We start from the raw sequence: 20,169 nt of genomic DNA, 5'->3' as shown, positions 1-20,169 counted from the left end.
TACAAAAACACTTAAGAAGACTTAAACTTCTGTATTAAAATCTTCTTTTTTTTTTTTTGGAGGGTGAGAGGGACCAGTGATTGAACTCAGGGGCACTTAGCCACTGAGTCACATCCCCAGCCCTTTTTGTATTCTATTTAGAGACAGGGTCTTACTGAGTTGCTTAGGGCCTTGCTAAGTTGCTGAGGCTGGCTTTGAACTCGTGATCCTCCTGCCTAAGCCTCAAGCCACTGGGATTACAGGTGTGCACTACCTGTGTTAAAATCTTATCCAGTTCATACATTTTTTTCCTAATTCCTGGGAATTGAAAACTCAGAATATTTCCCTCATCATAGCATTTTATTGTTGATTAAAGATTTTTTTTTTTTTGTCAGCTCACAACCTGGCCGGAATAAAAGCAAACAGTGGCAAATAGAGATCAAATGTGATTCTGAAGAATGCAGAGTTGTTTCAGAGAAAAGAAATTTTAACTTACTTGTTTCATGGCAGGAATGAGACATTAGTAAACGCTGGAAATTGAGGCAGTATTTGAACTTTGAACAAATATTTAGAATGTTCTTAACTTAGCATTTCAGAAATTGTTTTATATTTATTGATTTTAAAATGGATGAAATTGTCAGTGAGTAAATTTATTATTAATTCCATCATAGATATAGTTAGAGTTTCAAAAGTAATCACCAGAGCAGTTATAAGGTCCCCTCCCATCTGGGGACACTTTGTCTCCTCTGCTATTGTAGGGCTGAGGCCACACATCTGATGAAGGCTCACTTTAGATATGAGTTGATCCAGAAATGAAAGGTATATTATGGTGCTATAGGTCATGTGTGAAGTATGTGCTCTACTTACTCTGTGAACTGTGAACAAAATTGATGAGGAGATTTTGCAGAGAAAATAGTTCCCAGGATTGACACAAAGCTGGCTAGCAGGTTAAAGACTTGAATTTTAGATTTTGCAATTAAATAATGACCTTAAATGGTATTATCTAATTATTCCTTATTCTTCTTTCCAGATTCTTTTTGCACTTAATGTGTGTTCTCCCAAAAGTGTCTGTAAAACATTATTGCCTCTGGTGCTCTAGAAGAAATTTTAGGGGTCCATAGTTAAATGAGTTAAAGAAATGCTATGAACTAGACCCATCTTTAAGAAATACAATGTGTAGTTGAATATTAAATGCTCTAAAAAGTCTTACTGGAAAGAAACCCTTAAGTCTTTTAGACCCGTTTCTTGACTTCTATAGGAACTGTGTTCACATTGGGAACCTCTCTGAGCTGCTGCCCAAGGTTACTACTAAGCATCTATAATTCTAGTTCTAGTAAAAAGTTTTATCATATGTAATAGGTTATTTTGTCCGTGGTACTTTAATTTGCAATAACAATGTGGAATTTTCTTCAAAACAACCCCACTCAAACCCCCCACCTTAATTGTACAGGATCCTACTATTCATGGATTTTTAAGTGTGACAACAATGAATATTAAGACTTTGCTTTGGAATTATTGGTAGAAAGAAAGCAGGGTCAGGAGTTTTCCTACTTTTCAGGAGTTCTTTTCAATATCTCAGTCCTTCCAGAATGTTTTTACAAGGTGCAATTTGTTTTTAGGTGCTCTTTGCATCCAACATAGGATTTCTTTTGTTTAATATAATTTTAGCTATTGTTGGCTCAAATATCTTTAATAGGTCGCTAGAGAGCTTTTATATTTATTGTTTATAAAATAAATTTTGGCTTTATAATAAGAAAGTTCCAAGGAAAGTCAAGGTGTTTTCATCTTACTTGTAGGATGGGTGCTGCAGACAATATATATAAAGGACGGAGTACATTTATGGAAGAACTGACAGACACAGCAGAAATAATCAGAAAAGCAACATCACAGTCTTTGGTTATCTTGGATGAATTGGGAAGAGGGACGAGCACCCATGATGGAATTGCCATCGCTTATGCCACCCTTGAGTATTTTATTAGAGATGTAAGTATCCTACATACTTTTTTAAATTAATTTTTTGTTAATATTGTTTTTACTTGATAAGTTATAATAGTGTACATTTATGGGATACATTATAATATATTTTGATATATAAACAATGTGGAATAATTAAGTCAAGCTAATTAACATATCCATTACCTAACTTTTTTGTGGTGAGATATTTGAAATTAGTTTCAAAATCTTAGTTATTTTGAAATATATAATAGGTTATTATTGATTATAGTCATAATACCTTCATGCATACCCTTTTTTATATGGATGCTACATACTATACAAAATTATTTTCTTGACCTCCATCTCCAAATACACAAAATTACCATTGTTATAATTTATCTATCCCTGTGACTGATCATTCGAATGCTTTACTCTGTACTTAGACTGGCCCTAAGTAAATTTCATAGTTTCCATGAGTCTGTCTTCCTTTTGCTACACCTGGTTCTAGGAGAAAGGCCTCTCTGGCAATATTCCCACCCATAAACTGTATCTATCTATATCTATATATCTATATCTATATCTATATCTATAGATATAGATATAGATATAGATATATAGATATAGATATATATAGCTGGATCAATACTTTTATTTTATTTATTTTTATGTGGTGCTGAGGATTGAACCCAGTGCCTCTCATGTGCTGGGTGAGCACTCTACAGCTGAGCCACAACCCAGCCCCATAACTCTATCTTATTATTATTGGCAAACTAAATCAAGAGTAGGGATCACTCACCTAAGCCATTTCCTTGAGGAAAGACAAAAAGACAGTGCCTACCCTGTGAAATGTTTTTCACTGATGTCCTAGATCTTAGTGTAACACCTTTGGTCTCATCTCTGTCTCTCTCTTGTTCAGTAACATCCCTCCTTCAATGCATACTTCTTTATTCAGAGTGCATTTCTAAGCACCTCAGTGTGATACTCTGTGTTCAACTCTCTACCCCTGTCATCTCTCCCTTTTTCATTACTCTTTGTTCATTTTTTTTTATTAGTTACACATGACAGTACAATGATCTTGACAATCTTTGTTCATTTTGATCTCTTTTTCTCTCTTCCTCCTAGCATCTGCTTCTTCTGCAGCCTCATGTCTTTTTCAGCCTTTCTGTTTCTGTTTTACCTTATATTTTCTTATTCTTTTGTCTCCATCTTTCCTTTATTTTCATCTTTCCTCTCTTCATTGAATAGCTAATAAAAGCATATTTTCAAACTAAAATTCCTTTCTTTTTTAACCTTTTGTGGCTCTCGGTTTTTGGTTTGTTTTTAAAGTCTAATTTTCCTTTATATCCCTCCCCCCCCCCCCCAGAAGATAGCTTTCCTTTGGTCCTTAAGGACTCCATTCTTTACACTGCTCTGTGAGGGTCATGGGGCAGCATCTGTGGTCTTAGTTGGGCTGGGTTATTTGGCTTCACAGGACTGATTTCCTTGTTACCTTGCTGTGAATGGCACAAGTGATACAATAATGTACAGTCATTGGCCACATACATAGTAACCTTTCAGTCAGCCAGCTACCAAACAGATTACAATGATCCTGTAAAATTATATTGTCCATGACATCTTTGCCATCTTAGTTTGTGTATGTATACTTGATGATATTCACAGACTGGACAGATTACCTCATGATAGGTTTCTCAGAACATATTCTCTTCATTAAGCAACATATGACTGGAGTGTCACACACAGCTTGGGAAGCTCCTCAATGTCATAGATACTCACCATGGAAATATCCTTGATGGCTATAACCTCTACTGTGTATCACATAAATGGACTTAGTGGTTTTATCCTTGGGCATGCTCCCAGTGATTGCCATTTGTGCAGCAAACAACTGCACATGGCCACAGTCCTTTGGCATGAGTGTTGTTCCTTCTTTTACATGTCATCCTAGAAGTGAGGACCCAAGAGAGACCCAGATTTTGTTTAAACATTTATTTAGATTATATAGATAATGATGGCATGTTTTCTCCATAATAAATACTTTTTATTATTCTTTTTTTTAAAAAAAAATTCTTACTTATTTGAAAAACTACCTTAATCATTATGGAAACTACATATAATGGAAATTTGGGTAAACTCCTGTCAGTGCCGCCCAATCCACATTTTAAACGTTGATTTAAGAATCTTTAGGAATAAATTATGACAGAACTGAACTTGGTACCCTAGAGTTGGATTTCATAGTTTCTGCTAGATAATACTGTTAGTTATATGACTGTGTAATAAATTATGACCTCAAACTTAATGTTGTAAAAGGATTCTCCAGAAACAGGAGATTTAACCTTAAAAAAAAAAAAAAAAAAAGATATTATTTCTTAAAGAAGTTTTAGTTTCACAAGAAAATTGAAAGGAGATTGACAGAGAGATTTCACAGGTGCCCCTGTCCCCACCCTTTCACAACCTCTACTATTATCAATATCCCACCAGAGCAATCTATTTGTTACAATTGATTAACATGTCAGTATCACCTAAAGACCACAGTTTACGTTATGGGTTTGGTCAAATGGGTAATGACATATATTCACCATTTTAGTATCAGAGTATTTTCACTGCCCTAAAAAATCCTGTTTTTGCCTTTTCATTTCTCTTCCTGGAAACCCAGTAAACCATTAATTATTTTACTGTATCTGTACTTTTGCCTTTTCAGAATGTCATGTAGCTGGAATCAGTATGTAACTTTTGTAGACTGGCTTCTTTCACTTAGTAATATGCATTTAAGTTTCCTCCACATCTTTTCTTTTCTTGATGCCAACTACTATTCCATTGTCAGGGTTTATTAAAGTTTATTTATCCATTCATCTACTGTTGTATATCTCAATTGCTTATAGTTTTTGGCAATTATGGATAAGAGACTGTAAACATTTGTGTGCATATTTTTGTGTAGACATGTTTTCAACTCCTTTGAGTAAATACCAAGGAGCATGATTGCTAGATCCTATGGTGAGAGTATGTTTAGTTCTGTAGGAAACTGTTAATTTGTCTTCCAAGGAGTCTATACCATTTTTTGTTCCCATTAGCAAAAAATTAGCATTCCTATTGTTCTGCATCCTGGGCAGCATTTGGTATTGTCAGTGTTCTTGATTTGGGCCATTCTTAGAACATTTAGTGGTATTCCATTGTTTTAATTGATACTATTTAATTTGCATTAGTACAAATTAAAACAGGTGGACTATTTTTTTTCTGTGCATATTTGCCATCTGTATATATTCTTTAGTGAGATATCTTTTAAGGTTTTTGGCCCATATTTTATCCAGATTTTTTGTTTTCATGTTGTTGAAACATCATGAAAATTGTTTAAGGATGACAGGTCTTTTATCAGTTGTGTTGTTTGCAAGTATTTTCTCCCAGTCTGCCATGTCTTCTCGTTGTCTTTTGCAGAGCAGAATATTTTAATTTTAATGAAGTCTAGCTTTTCAATTCTTTCCTTCATGAATCATGCTTTGCTGTTTTATCTAAAAAGTTATTGCTAAACCCAATCTAGACTTTTTCTGCTATGTTATCTTCTAGGAGTGTTTATTGTTCTGTGTTTGACATGTAGGTCTGTGATTGATTTTGAGTTAATTTTTGTGTAATATCTGTGTCTTGGTTCATCTTTTGCATGTAGATATCCAGTTATTCCAGCATCATTTGTTGAAAGGAATATCGTTGTTTCATTGTGTTGGTTTTACCACTTTCTCAAAGATCAGTTGGCTCTATCCATGAGGGTCGATTTCTAGACTATTAATGTTTTATTGGCCAATTTGTCTAATTTTTTCACCTTTGCAACAAAGTTGTCGTTGTTGTTTTAACTTTATTTTATTTACTTATTTTTATGCAATACTAAAGATCAACCCAATGCCTCACGTATGCTAGGCAAGTGCTCTACTATTGAGTTTCAACCCCAGCCCTACTACAATGTTTGGATTACTGTAACTTTATAGTAAATCTCAAAGTTGAATGGCATCAGTCCTTCAACTTTGTTCTTTAATACTGGGTTTTTCAGGTTCTTTTGCCTCTCCATGTATACTTTAGAAATAATTTGCTGATATCCACAAAATATCTTATCTGAATTTGTTTGCTATTGCATTAAATCTTTATCAAGTTGTGAAGAACTGACATCTTGACAGTTTTGAGTCTTCCTACCAATGTGATTTATCTTCTATTTATCTAGCTTTTTTTTTATTTCATTGGAGTTAAATAGTTCTGACATGTAAATCTAGTACATATTTTGTTAGATTTTTTACCCAAGTATTTAATTTTGGGAGTACTAATGTAAATGGTATTATATTTTTTGTTTTAAAAATTTACTTCTTCATTGCTGATATGTAGGAAAGCAGTTGACTTTTTGTATATAAACTTATATACTGCCACTTTGCTATAATTACTTATTAGTGTTAATGTTATAAAAGACAAAAAAAGATGGAAAAGAGCATTATTGGGACTTTCAGGGGAAAATATGGACTAAATGTCTTATAATAGTAAGCTTCTTGAGTGTAATAATTTTATTCTGGTTATATATTAAACTGTTTTTGTTCTTAGAAGATAAATGTAAGTTTTTAGGGATTATGTCTGCAACTAATTCTCAATGGTTCAGGAAGAAGTGTGTATATGTCTCTAGGGAGAAAGGAAGGAAGGGAATATGACAAACTATTAACAATTAGTTGTTTAGATAAAGACTATATTGTATTTTCTTGCAATTTTTATGAAGATTTGAATTTTTCCAAAAATATTGAAGAAAAGCTTTAATTAAAGTAAAATTTAAAAATAAAATAACACTTACTATATATCTTATTGCTCTAGGTGAAATCCTTAACCCTGTTTGTCACCCATTATCCACCAGTTTGTGAACTAGAAAAAAGTTATGCACAACAGGTGGGGAATTACCACATGGGATTCTTGGTCAGTGAGGACGAAAGCCAACAGGATCCAGGTATGAGATAATCCTGCAGTAGGTATAATACTGGTTTTCATGTTTGATAACTCAGATTTTACAGGAATATGAACTTACTGCTTATTAATAATGAAAGTTATGAATGTCAGTTATAAATAGCATTTGTCCAAATTCATTTCCTCTGAGCTTTGGGTCAAGCAAAGTATGTATTTATTTATTTGTTATCTTTGATTTCTTTTCTGATCCTCCTCATGAAGTGGCAACTCTTTTTCCAGATGTAATGGTTAAAGATGAAGGTGACATTAAGGTTCCTCTTTGTTCCTTACATTCTTACATGATTCTTACCATCCCGGGAAAGATGCCTTGATAGTCGAGTGCAGAATATTATTAGTCGCCTTCAAAAATAACTAGTATTTTCCTCAAACTATTATTTAACATTAATTACTAAGGACTATATCCTATACTGGATATGTATTTTATTTTTTTATAAGGAAACTGAATCTCATTCAGGTAAAGTAGCTTGTTCATGTCAGCCATATAGGTAGGAGCTAAACAGCCTAGAATCCATGTTTTTTACTTCCAGATCCTCTTTACTTTCACTCTGCTAGCTCTCCAGCAGGGGATCTACAGTATTTTTTCTGGACTTTGCAGTTATTGCTACTGTCTCAGAAATGAGACATTTTATGAAAAAGAACACCATTAGCTAGTAGAAATAAATTCAAGTTCCTTAAGTAATCTAGTAGGCTTTAACATATGTATATTTTTTCCTATCTAGTAGTAGTTTTTTTAAGCTGTCAGCCTGTGGTGCTTTGCAAAATTGGGGAACTATAATGGATTTTCCATTATCCAAGATACTCCAAAGTCCAAATTTTATTTTGGAAAAGTAATAAGAACAAACCTGAAAAAGAAATCAGGCAACTGGCCCAAATAAAACAAAGTACTGGACCTAAGATAAATTTAATGTTAGACAATTCCTGCCTTTTACCACCAGGCAGACTTGAAAAAACACATCATAAATTCTCTCATGGAAGTAATTTCAGATCTATTAATCTGCATCCAATATGACAGAAGAAGACTTATAAGCTAAAACCCATGAGACAAATAAAATAAAGTTCACCAGCAGGGAAGAAACAAAATCAGTGCCACTAAGCATTTGATGTGAACTGACTGCTAACCTAGAGCATTATCCCTTCGCCTTAAGTGTTCTGGCATTTTATTTTATTGATTTAAAAGTTTATCCATGAGCATAATTCTTAAAATAAAATGATAGTAAAGGCTTCTGCTAACAAGTTTCTGTCCCTTCACTCCATGGCCCCCCCCAACCCAAGTCCAAGGCCTTTGAACTCATTCTTCCATTTCTGTCATATTTCTAAATAATTTGCATGTTTTCTATCCCTTGATCCATCAGCTTGACACATAATTGATGGAACTCTCATTGTGTTAGTTGGGACTAAGCCTTCCCTTCCTCTGATCCCCTCCAATATAGTCGTTCCACATTTTTTCTATTTCATTCATGTATGTTGTTTTAACTGTTATTGCAGAAGAAATATTGTCTACTGCTGAGCCAAGTATGGAAGAAAAGTACATTTTCTTTCTTTTAAAGGCTTCTATTTTCTTAAAGATAAGAATTGCTTCATTTCTATTTATGTGTTTTGTTGTTTTCTTTGAGTCTGTAGCTGAATCTTCTTCTACTTTCCAATAGCTTTGTAAAATGTCTCTCTACACATTTTCCCACATAATTGAATCTATTTTTCCTGCTGGAGTGCTTTGTCCTCCTATTCATTTGAACAAGTTGCTTTCTGGGCCTGCCGCACAGCTATTGTCCTAAGGCTGCCTTTGTCCTGGGAGTTCTCTAACCCTCCCTTCTGTGCATTTGATTGCAAGGAACAACACAGTGGACTCATAGTGGCTCAAACAAAAGATGATACTCTATGTAATCTCACATTACAGGATCCTCTGAGGAACATAGGACCTCCCCATTCCTCCTCTTTGCAGTTCTCTAGGCTGTCTTCTTTGCCTGGCTGATTCCATCATCAGACTAGTGGCAAGATTGCTGCAACTCTTTTAGGCATCTCATCCAGAATTGACCATGTCCACCAAAGGAAAAGGAGCTACCATTTCTTCTATTTTATCTTATTATTTTATTTTTTAATTGTTAAATTTTACTTAATTTTAATTTAGTTGTATTTATTTGATATGCTAGGAATTAAGCCCAGGGCCTTTTGCTTGCTAATCACCCACTCTGCCACTGAGTTACACCAGCAGCCCCTCCTATGACTCTTTCTTAGAAATGAGGGAACTTTTTCTGAGTTTGCCTTTTATTGTCTCATAATTGTCCCATCCCATTTCAGAATTGAATCACATCTTCATTGTCGTTTTGTTTTTGTTTTTGTTTTGTGCTGGAGATTAAACCCAGGGACCCTGTACCATTGAGCTACACCCGTAGGCCTTTTTATTTTTTGTTTTGAGGCAGAGTCTCCCTAAATAGCTGAGGCTGGAATTTACAATACTTCTTCCTCATCCTCCCTGAGTTGCTGGGATTATAGGCAAGTGCCACTGCACCATGATCCATCTTCATTCTTTTTTTTTTAATTGGTTCTTCTTAGTTATTTTGATAGTAGAATCCACTTTAATAAAATTATATAAGCATAGGATATCTCTTATTCTAATTAGGACCCAATTCTTGTGGGTGAGCATGACAGTGGGTTTCATTTAGGTATTTTCATATATATAGGAAAATTATGGTAGATTTGTTTTACTGTCTTTTCTATTCTTTTGTTGTTGTTATTGTTTGTTTGTTTGTTTATTGCACAACTATTCAGGCAAAGCTTTAATTGAGGGCAAAAAAGAGAAAGGAAAAGGGAGCTTTATGACCAGGTGAAGGGAGCAGCTCTGAGTGAAAGAGAAGTCAAAGCTGCCCCTTATTTGAACCATCTAAGAGTTAGTTGTAGACATGATTATACCTCATTTCCAAACAAGTGTGCATCAATGCAGATCACTTAATAACAAGAACATAACCACATTGAGCACTTGTAAATGAAAATACAAACTATTTTTTCTCTCTACTGTCACATTCAATACAGCACAAAATATTTCATTTCTTTTTTTTTATATTTTTTTTAGTTGTAGATGGACATAATACCTTTATTTTATTTATTTTTATGTAGCATTGAGGAGGGAATCCAGTGCCTCACATGCGAGATGAACATTCTACCACTGAGCCACAACCCCAGCCCCTAATTTCTTTTTTTTTAATTTGTTCTAATTAGTTGTACATGACAGCAGAGTATCTTTTGGTTCATTGTACACAAATGGAGCACAGCTTTTCATTTCTCTGGTAGTATATGATGTAGAGTTGCACCATATGTGCAGTCATACATGTACCTAGGGTAATGATATCCATCTCATTTCATCATTTTTCCTACCCCCGTGTCCCCATCCCTCCCTCTGTTTTGCCCAGTCAGAGTTCCTCCATTTTTCCCATGGTGTCCGCTTCCCCCATTATGGATCAGCATCCACTTATCAGGGAGAACATTCAGCCTTTGGTTTTTTAGGATTGGCTTACTTCAATTAACATGATATTCTCTAACACCATCTATTACCTGCAGATGCCATCATTTTATTCTCTTTTAATGCTGAGTAATATTCCATTGTGTATATATAACACAGTTTCTTTATCAAATACATTTATATACATCAGTGATGAACCCTCTGGAAGAGAAATTAGGAAAACAACCCCATTCACAATAGCCTCAAAAAAAAAAAAAATCTGGAAATCAATTTAACAAAAGAGATGAAAGACCTATACAATGAAAACTACAAAACACTAAAGAAAGAAATTGAAGAAGATCTTAGAAGATGGAAATATATCCCATGTTTTTGGATAGGCAGACTTAATATTGTCATAATGGCCATACTACCAAAAACCTTATAGAGATTTAATGCAATTCCAATTAGTATCCCAACAACATTCCTCATAGAAATAGAAAAAGCAATCATGAAATTCATTTAAAAAAATTAGAGATCCAGAATAGCCAAAGCAATCTTGAGCAAGCAGAATGAAGCAGGAGGCATCCACAATACCAGACTTAAACTATACTACAGAGCGATAGTAACAAAAACAACATGGTATTGGCACCAAAGTAGACCAGTGATACTGAATAGAAGACACAGAGACAAACCCACATAAATACAGTTATCCCATATTTGACAGAGGTGCCAAAAACATATGTTAGCGAAAAGATAGCCTCTTCAATAAATGGTGCTAGGGAAACTGGAAATCCATATATAGCAAACTGAAATTAAACCCCCATCTCTCACCTTGCACAAAACTCAGCTCAAAATGGATCAAGGACCTAGGAATTTGACCAGAGACCTGCGCCTAATAGAAGAGAAAGTAGACCCAAATTTTTATCATGTTAATTAGGTCCTTAACAAGACTCCTAAAGTGCAAGAAGTAAAATCAAGAATTAATAAATGGGATGAATTTAAACTAAAAAGCTTCTTCTCAGCAAAAGAAACAATCAACAACGTGAAGAGAGAGCCCACAGAGTAGGAGAACATCTTTACAACACGCACATGAGATAGAGCACTAATTTCCAGGATATATAAAGAACTTAAAAAACTCTACACCAAAAGAATAATTAACCCAATTGATAAATGGATCAGGAGCTGAACTGACAATATCACAGAAGATATACAATCAATCAACAAATATATAAAAAAAAGTTCAACTTCACTAGTAATTAGAGAAATGCAAATCAAAACTACTCTTAAGATTTCATCTCACACCAGTTAGAATGGCATTTATCGAGAATACAAGCAACAATAAGTGTTGGTGAGGATGTGGAGAAAAAGGTACACTCATACATTGCTGGTGGCACTGCAAATTGGTACAACCACTCTGTCTTTCCTATTCTTAAGCCAGTCCTTACAAGTGAGGATTGCAAGAATGACTTTGATTTGCCTAGATTAGTCAGGATCAACATTTGGAGCTGGATATGAGGACACTATCCCCTGAGTTAAATGGTCATGGAACTAATTCCTTATACTAATATCAGGGTTTTTATTTTTTTAGAGGTGGAATAGGTTTTAGGTAGGGCTTGCTGACATCAACCGAACAAGGTAAAATTTTTGAGACTTTGCATGAATGAAATGTCTTCATTGTATCTTCATATTTGACTTGTCATTGAGCTAGGGCTAGAACTTGAGGTTAAAAGTAATTTTCACTCAGAATTTTGAAGGTTGATTTATTGTTCCCTTCCAGTATTGCTCCTGGCTATATTTATGCTTCATCTGTTAGCCTGTTAGTCCTAATCTAATTCTTCTTCTAAGTTAGAGGTCCTTCCATAAGTCATCAGGAAAGTTTCCCAAAGTTTCTTTTAACTGGCTTCTAAGATGTTCCCTATTTCTGTTGATGTGGTAGATAAAGTAATGGACCAGCCATCAGGAAACCTGTGTTTTTGTCTATTGCAACCTATAAAATCTTAGACAAGTCAGCTAACTTTATCTATCTTTAAATTTTTGTGAATCTATCCTAAAAGTGTCTTCGGGAATTATTTGATCATCAGCACACATCTTTTTAATAACTTTTAAGGAAGTTTGGCTTCAAAATAAATATTGCTATTTTCTTATAATAAGCAGAAACTTGAATTATTACATTCATTAATTCTAAAAAGAACCAAATGTGTTTTCAAAATATCCACTTTAGAAAAGGGCATAGCTCATCAGTAGAGTCCTCACCAAGAACTTTTGTTGTGAGGTTATAAAGAAATGAGTTGTTTTTATTTATCTTCTCTCCTCCCTGGTTCCCTCTGCCTCTATGTCTCCATCCTACACACACACCTCCACTCAAGGAGAATAAAGGAGTCTTGAGGCAAAACATAATGAAAAGAGGTCCCCGAGGTGATTAAAAATGGCCACATTCTTTACCTGGTGTGAGAACTACAGTAGTTAATACTATGGTGGAGACCAGCATATGATGACAAGATTTAGTTTGTGCTGAGGTATGTGAAGGAAGGCATTAGGACAGTATAATACATTATATAATTTAGCTGTGGTTTATAGCTATTATATAACATGCCTGTGTGTATGTGTGTGTGTGTATGTGTGTGTCTAGAGATAGAATAGGTTTTCAGACTTTGTATAAATGAAAATATCTCCATTATACCTTCATATTTGATTTATAATTCAGCGAGGGCTAGAACTTGAGATTGAAAGTCATTTTCATTCAGAATTTTGAAGGACTACACCAAAAAACATTTTGCTTTCTTTTGGTGGCCTGCTGCTGTTCACTTCACTATTTGTCTTGTGAGCATCAAAGCGAAACACAATCATCCAGGTTTGCGGACACTGGTTTCTGCATACATGTGTCTTCCCTAATCTGTCCCCACCCACTTCCTCACCTGTTCTTTGTGTTCCTTAAGTTTCATTTGAAGCAAATGTTATTTTTAGTGGTTTGTAATACACGTTGGAGTCTGTGTACTCCTGAGCACATCAGTATTCTTTTTAACTCCCACTTCTAGCAGCCACTCTTAGAAAGCTATTATTTGTCTGCTGCCGAGTTCTTGGAGGAGGATAAGGAAAATTCCATCGTATTTTTTCACTGTTGTGTTCAGTCTTTTTTTTTTCCCCCTTTAGTGATGAAAAAATAAAAGCATACACATTTGACAAATGAAATAAGAAAAAGCTCTTGATAAGCTTATAATCGGTGCTAGGGTCACAAAATCATTATAAATTGGGTCCGTTTTGGACATTTTTGCCACACAGTACAGTATACTGAATTTTATTTAAAAAGCTGCATAATCCTGTAGTGCATTAAGTTTAACAAAGGTTAAACTGTGTGCAGTTTTATCTTCATATTATTGTACTTCATTATATCCCAGTTCTTTAAAAGTTTTAAATTCATGCGTATGTATTTGTGTGACACACTGGGTTCCCTGGGAATCAGATTCTGAGGTTTGCATTCAGGAATTTTATTGGAGAATGTCCTCATGATCAACCCAGAGGGCAGGACTGAGAAGTATTGTGCAGGGTTGGGTCTTAGGCTTTAGAAAACTCAGCAGAGAGCTCGGAGGCTGGGTTGGTCCTTAGGAATTACTTCACCTTAGAGTTATAGGGCAAGGTCTTTATATACCCTTCATTAGTTAGCTTTATTAGTTTGAAATAATTTGAAAACAGTGTATAATAAATCATATAGTGGCTTAAAACAACAAAACACATTTATCATCTCTTCATTTTCATGGTTAGAATCCAGGGGCAATTTAACTGAGCACCTCTGAGGTCTTTCAGAAAGCTACATCAAGGTACAGCTCAGGACAGCAGTCACTGGAAGCCTTGATGAGATAAATGGCTTCCCAGCCCTCCTACAGCTTTTGGCAAGCTTCAGAATGCAGAATCTACTTGTAAGCTCACCCATATGGCTGCTGGTAGTCCCTCGCTGACTACTGATGAGAGTAGTTTGCATGTGAGCTTCTTCACAGAGCAACTTACAACGTAGTAGCTGGCTTTCCTCAAAGCAAGCAAGAAAGTAAGAGCGGCCAAGACAGAGGGCACAGTCTTGTGCAACCTAATTTCTACAGTGACATCCTATCACTTTTTATCATATTCTGTTTGTTAGAAGTGAGTCAGTAGGTTCAGCCCACACTCAAAGGGAGAGAATGACACATGGGCATGAACACTAGAAGACAGGAATCTTTAGTGGCCATGTTAGAGGCTACATGCCTATCCCTATAGCAGCCAGTTATTGGATGCCCACTGCCCCAAGAAAGGAGTGTACCCTTAGTGAAGCAGCTCTCTTCAGCTGCAGTCATTCCCCTAAAGAGGCCCAAAGATAGGGTTGCAGGCTAACAATCTTCCTGGCTAATGATAGCTGGGGCATAAACTCTTCAGTCCTAAGTGGCATCTAGGTAGTACTCAACAGCCTCCACTTCAGTATGTATATCTCTTGGGCAATCAGAATATTTAATAAACCAGAACTTTTCAGTCTCATTATTTAGGCTATGCAACATGTAATATTTCCTTATCTGATTTAAAAGGAGAAAGAAATTATGTTGTATCATGTATCAAAACCATTGTTTTTTGATATAGAAGTTCAATTAAAATCTTGCAACAAATAATTGTTAAAAATTGTTTTAAGTGAATAAAGATCTTAAATGCAAAAACATTTTTAAAAAATTTTTTTTAGTTGTAGTTGGACACAATACCTTTATTTTACTTATTTATTTTTATGTGGTGCTGAGGATAGAATTCAGTACCTTGCCCGTGCTAGGCAAGAGCTCTACTGCTAAGCCACAACCCCAGGGCCTTAAATGCAAAAACATTTTTAAAACTCTATTTACCACTTTTCTAGATATGTAAAATTGATTAAAGTACCTAGTAAATGGCTAGGATCAATAGATTCTTTTTCAGATTGTAAATTTTTTTTGTTTTGTTTGTTTTTTTGTTTTAATTAGTTACACATGAGAGTATAATGATCTTGACGTATCATACATTTGAATCAGATGGGGTATAATTTCTCATTTTTCTGAGTGTATAGGTTGCAAATTTTAATAGAATAAAATTATAAGCACTTACATCTCTTCTTTTGTCCCCTAATATGTCAATTTTCTGGTGTGATTTTGATCACCTATTGTTTTGTTCTGGTTTGTTTTTTTCCCCTAGGTGAAGAAGAACAAGTGCCTGATTTTGTCACTTTTCTTTATCAAATAACCAGAGGAATTGCAGCAAGGAGTTATGGACTGAATGTGGCTAAACTAGCAGATGTTCCTGGAGAAATTTTAAAGAAAGCAGCTTATAAGTCAAAAGAACTTGAAGAATTAGTAAATGTGAAAAGGTCAGAATATTTGTGCTGCAGTTTTTGGTTTATAATGAAACCTTTCAAGTTGCCCAAAGAAAAGGATTATCCTGTAAAGTTAACATCAGATCTGCTTTTAAGCACATTTTCAAAGATTCTCAAATATTTAATTAAAATGAAGTGAAAACAGTTCTTGGCAAAACTCAGGTGAATTCAGTCCATGTTTATCATTTTCAGTTTATCTTTATTGATCAATCAGTTCTTGATTAAAGTGCAACATTGTTTTTCAGTCATTTCCCTGAAGAATTAAGTTAATTCTATGTATGACAACGTATTAGCTGCTAAAAGCATTCAATTCTATACAGTTACTGAAAGAAACTTCAATATTTAAAACCACAGAGGACTTCTTTTATTCATAGATTTCATTCAGATAGGCAATGATTACATTTAAAAATGAAGAATTTTGTCAGAATATGAATGAAACTAATAGTATTATGTGATCATGGACTCACCATGTATCCACATTTCACTTGTTTGGGGAATTGTTTATGACAAATTTTTCATTGTAAGCTGGCTTCTGTCACCTAAAATGCTTATGTGAATGTTTTCTACCTTTTCACCCTTGATACCCAGCTAGTAGGTAGTCAGTATATAAGTTAATCTTAATATATACCTGTTTATACTTCAGAAGGGAAATGGTTCTAAGAAAATATCATATTAGTAAATAGCATCTTTTTTTTTTTTTATTGTTGGCTGTTCAAAACATTACATAGTTCTTGATATATCATATTTCACAATTTGATTCAAGTGGGTTATGAGCTCCCATTTTTACCCCATATACAGATTGCAGAATCACATCAGTTACACATCCATTGATTTACATATTGCCATACTAGTGTCTGTTGTATTCTGCTGTCTTTCCTATCCTCTACTATCCCCCCTCCCCTCCCCTCCCCTCCCCTCCCCTCCCCTCCCCTCCCCTCTTCTCTCTCTGCCCCCTTTACTGACATTCGTTTGTCCCCCTTGTATTATTTTTCCCCTTCCCCTCACTTCCTCTTGTATGTACTTTTGTATACCTCTGAGGGTCTCCTTCCATTTCCATGCATTTTCCCTTCTCTCTCCCTTTCCCTCCCACCTCTCATCCCTGTTTAATGTTAATCTTCTTCTCATGCTCTTCGACCCTACTCTGTTCTTAGCTACTCTCCTTATATCAAAGAAGACATTTGACATTTGTTTTTTAGGGATTGGCTAGCTTCACTTAGCATAATCTGCTCTAATGCCATCCATTTCCCTGTAAATTCTATGATTTTGTCATTTTTTAATGCAGAGTAATACTCCATTGTGTATAAATGCCACATTTTTTTTATCCATTCATCCATTGAAGGGCATCTAGGTTGGTTCCACAGTCTAGCTATTGTGAATTGTGCTGCTATGAACATCGATGTAGCATCTTATAGCCTTTTGTATCCTAAATATAAATTGTAAAACAACATAAGCTCCCTGTTCCTGTACCTCTGCTTTGCCTGGAGAGTGTCATCTGCTGGGGACAGGACAATACTGCCCTGGTTGATAGCCACATGACCATGAGTGGACAAGATGGTTGATCAAATAGAAAGTCTTGGTTGGCCACCAGTGGTCCCTGTGTTACACTCCAAGCATATTAATTAATTCTGGAACTCTTTACCATATGTCAGTATTGACCTATTATTATATGTAGTATTGGTTGAAAATTAAAGAACAGTTGCTAACTTCTGTTCTGAAGTGGAGTCGTGCAGTGCAATCAGCTTCTCTCTCCATTTCCCTCCCCTGGTTCTGCATACCTTGTAATGGTGTGATGGTTGTGTTGACCAAGTCCAGAATACTGTGAATGCTGCAAATGACACTTAGCCTCCTCTGTTGACACTCTCTCTAGATAATTTCCATAGTGCCAGATCAAAAGCAAAGTGGCATCATTGGTTTCAATCATTTTCTGTTACGAGGCAAATTAATGTAAAAGTTTTCCAGAGAGCAGATTTTATCTATGAGAATTTAAAAATAAATTTAGCCTTTAATCATCTGCAAATTCTAAATCCTTTCTTGTCATCTTTGTTATTATTGGTTTTTTTTTCCCTAAAGAAAGTTGTGCCACAAAGGATACATGTACAAGCTGGCAATATTTAGTTTATATTTGTTGCTTTCTACATAGCCTATAAAGCAAAAGCAAGAAAATTCACACATTGCTTATAAATATTTTCACTCTTCTGACTAGTGTGAGGCATTTATAAAGTTATCTTGATAAGATTAGAGAATTATTGAAAGAGGTTGCATTGAAATAAATCAGATAATTTATCTGGACACTATTTGTCTTGCCCTTTTGCTGAAATTTTGTGCCTTCCTGTGGATTTTTTACAGTAGTTAATATATATTGAATGGTTACTGTGTGCAGAGACAAGTGTGAACAGTCATTTGTAGCAGCCTGGACACTCACTCATTACTGTTCTTACTGCTTTATGTACATTAACTCACTTAAACCCTGTGACAACCTTGTGAGTTGGGTAGTTTAGAGAAATGAGGCCAAGTGAGGGAAAGAATTGACCCAGGGTCACACACCTAATTGGAGATGGGGCAGTGATTGGAACTCAGGTTCTCCAGCTCCAGACGCTGAATACTTAACTGGGTTGCTGTTCTGCAGGAAAAATTTAAGTCTCAGTAACGCTGACATTTTCCTCTTTCATTAGGCAGCTTTATTTTATTAAATCAATTCCACTTTTGGAACTCTCAGCAGGAGTGCTTTTGTTGTCAGGTACAGATAGGCACACACACACACACACACACACACATACACACAGTCCCCCTCTGGCAGAGTTAAGAGGGGAGAAAGTTGCACTGTCCCCTCTCTACAGGGAGGGATTGTAGAAGGTCACATGGAGGCAGTGGTGATCTATAACTTCAATTCCTTATTACAGCAGCAGCTCTGCAAGGTTGGTGCTGACACAGTTTCCTAATATGGAGCCTACTTGGTATTACAATGGCATAGGTTTTTCTTAGCTTTCCATGAGATGTATTGTCCCTGACAATTTCATTTCTAAATTAAGTATGTTGTTTTTTTTCTCCAGGAAAACACTAAAGTATTTTGCAAAATTATGGATGACCCATAATGCAAAAGACCTTCAACAGTGGACAGAAGAGTTTGAAATGGAAGAAATACAGACTTCCTGATTGAAATGAAGACTACTTTTTGAACAAAAAAAGGAGAATTAAAAATACAAACTGTACAAAATAACTTTCCAGTAACAGCCCGTCTTTGTGTGACATGTGAGCATAGAATCATGACCATGGCATATTCCTTGGGAAGCAGACTTCTTCCTCTTGTGAAGAAAGTGTTTTTCAGGTTTCTGACCTACTGCATCTTTAAAGGATAAACACTTTTGAATATTAAGGCTTCCGTATGAAAATTAGAAAATTCACTGAAGTTTCACATAAAGTCAAAATCTTCCAAATAAAGTCTACAGTGGTAGAACTGAATACATGAACATTTGGAGAGTGATACAAAATTTTAATTCATATTTCTACTTGTTTCATTTCAGATAATTGGCAACAGGGTAAATCTGGCAGAAATCTACCTTTCTTTTTGAACTAAAATAATTTTATAATGCCACCAGTTTATTCACCATGAACATAAGCAGTTTTGATAAGAAATAGAACTTCTAAGCTTTTAGAAACTAGTGCACAGAGTACAGAAAGAATAAGAACATATGAGATGTAAAGAGTTAAACATTGTAGTTAGTCTTAAGATTGTTGGATGAAATTATTTTGTCATTCATTCAAGTAATAAATGTTTAATGAGTACTTGCTGTAGATTATGGTATATCCTGTTGAATACAGACATTGTTCAGTTGTCATTTTTTAGATTTAACTGTGAAACCACGGTTGCTGCTCATAACAAAGCAATATTTAGAACAGAACTTGCTTATGTTGCTTATTATTGTTCGGTCAACCGATATAACACTCATGTGAGCTCCTTAGTGTTGAACTGTATAGCTTTCTTGATTCACAGTAACACTCCCTCCCTGGCAGATTAGGGTGACACATGCTCAACTATGTCCCTGGGTTTTTTTTTCAGCACTTACAATCTGGCTTCTCATATCCATGTGTTCTTTTGGTTTCTAAATATGTAATTCGTGTAAAGACTCTCCATACTATTTCCCACCCATTTGTTATTCCTGCTCAGTTAAATTTCTTCCCCACACTTGATGAGCATACCTTTAACCTTTTCTAGATTGTTAATGACAGTGACCCTAACAGAGACCCCAGACTCAAGAGTCAATACCGTGTCTATAAGCTGACAAGAGTGTTTTTGTTGCCTCTTTTTAGTCACTCTCACTTTAACTCTCCAATTCCCAACCTTTTGGAATCAGGGAATGCTTTCCTTGGTTGATTCCACCCCTCCAGAAATACTAATGTGTAGTGAAATTATCAAAAATTTCTCAAACTAGAGTCAGGTTAAAATGTACTCTTCAAATTTTAAAAAGAACAAGATGATTTCAATACTTGATAGGACTGT

At 35.2% G+C, this 20,169-nt stretch overlaps 1 protein-coding gene across 1 annotated transcript in view; it reads left to right on the top strand.

Annotated features, from left to right (window-relative positions):
- Msh3 (mutS homolog 3) overlaps positions 1–19,570 on the top strand; it is a 180,649-nt gene extending 161,079 nt beyond the window's left edge. Inside the window, exons 21-24 of the mRNA XM_071612456.1 lie at positions 1,776–1,962; positions 6,742–6,871; positions 15,494–15,665; positions 18,722–19,570. Coding sequence (XP_071468557.1) covers positions 1,776–1,962; positions 6,742–6,871; positions 15,494–15,665; positions 18,722–18,824 — 592 coding nt within the window. The 3' untranslated portion in view covers positions 18,825–19,570. The remainder of the gene's footprint in view (positions 1–1,775; positions 1,963–6,741; positions 6,872–15,493; positions 15,666–18,721) is intronic.
- Positions 19,571–20,169: the final 599 nt, after the last annotated feature.

This window comes from Marmota flaviventris, chromosome 5, assembly GCF_047511675.1.
Source record: "Marmota flaviventris isolate mMarFla1 chromosome 5, mMarFla1.hap1, whole genome shotgun sequence".
Lineage (NCBI taxonomy): Eukaryota > Metazoa > Chordata > Mammalia > Rodentia > Sciuridae > Marmota > Marmota flaviventris.
Note: the sequence above shows the minus strand (reverse complement) of the source record. Positions and strands in the feature narration are given on the sequence as shown.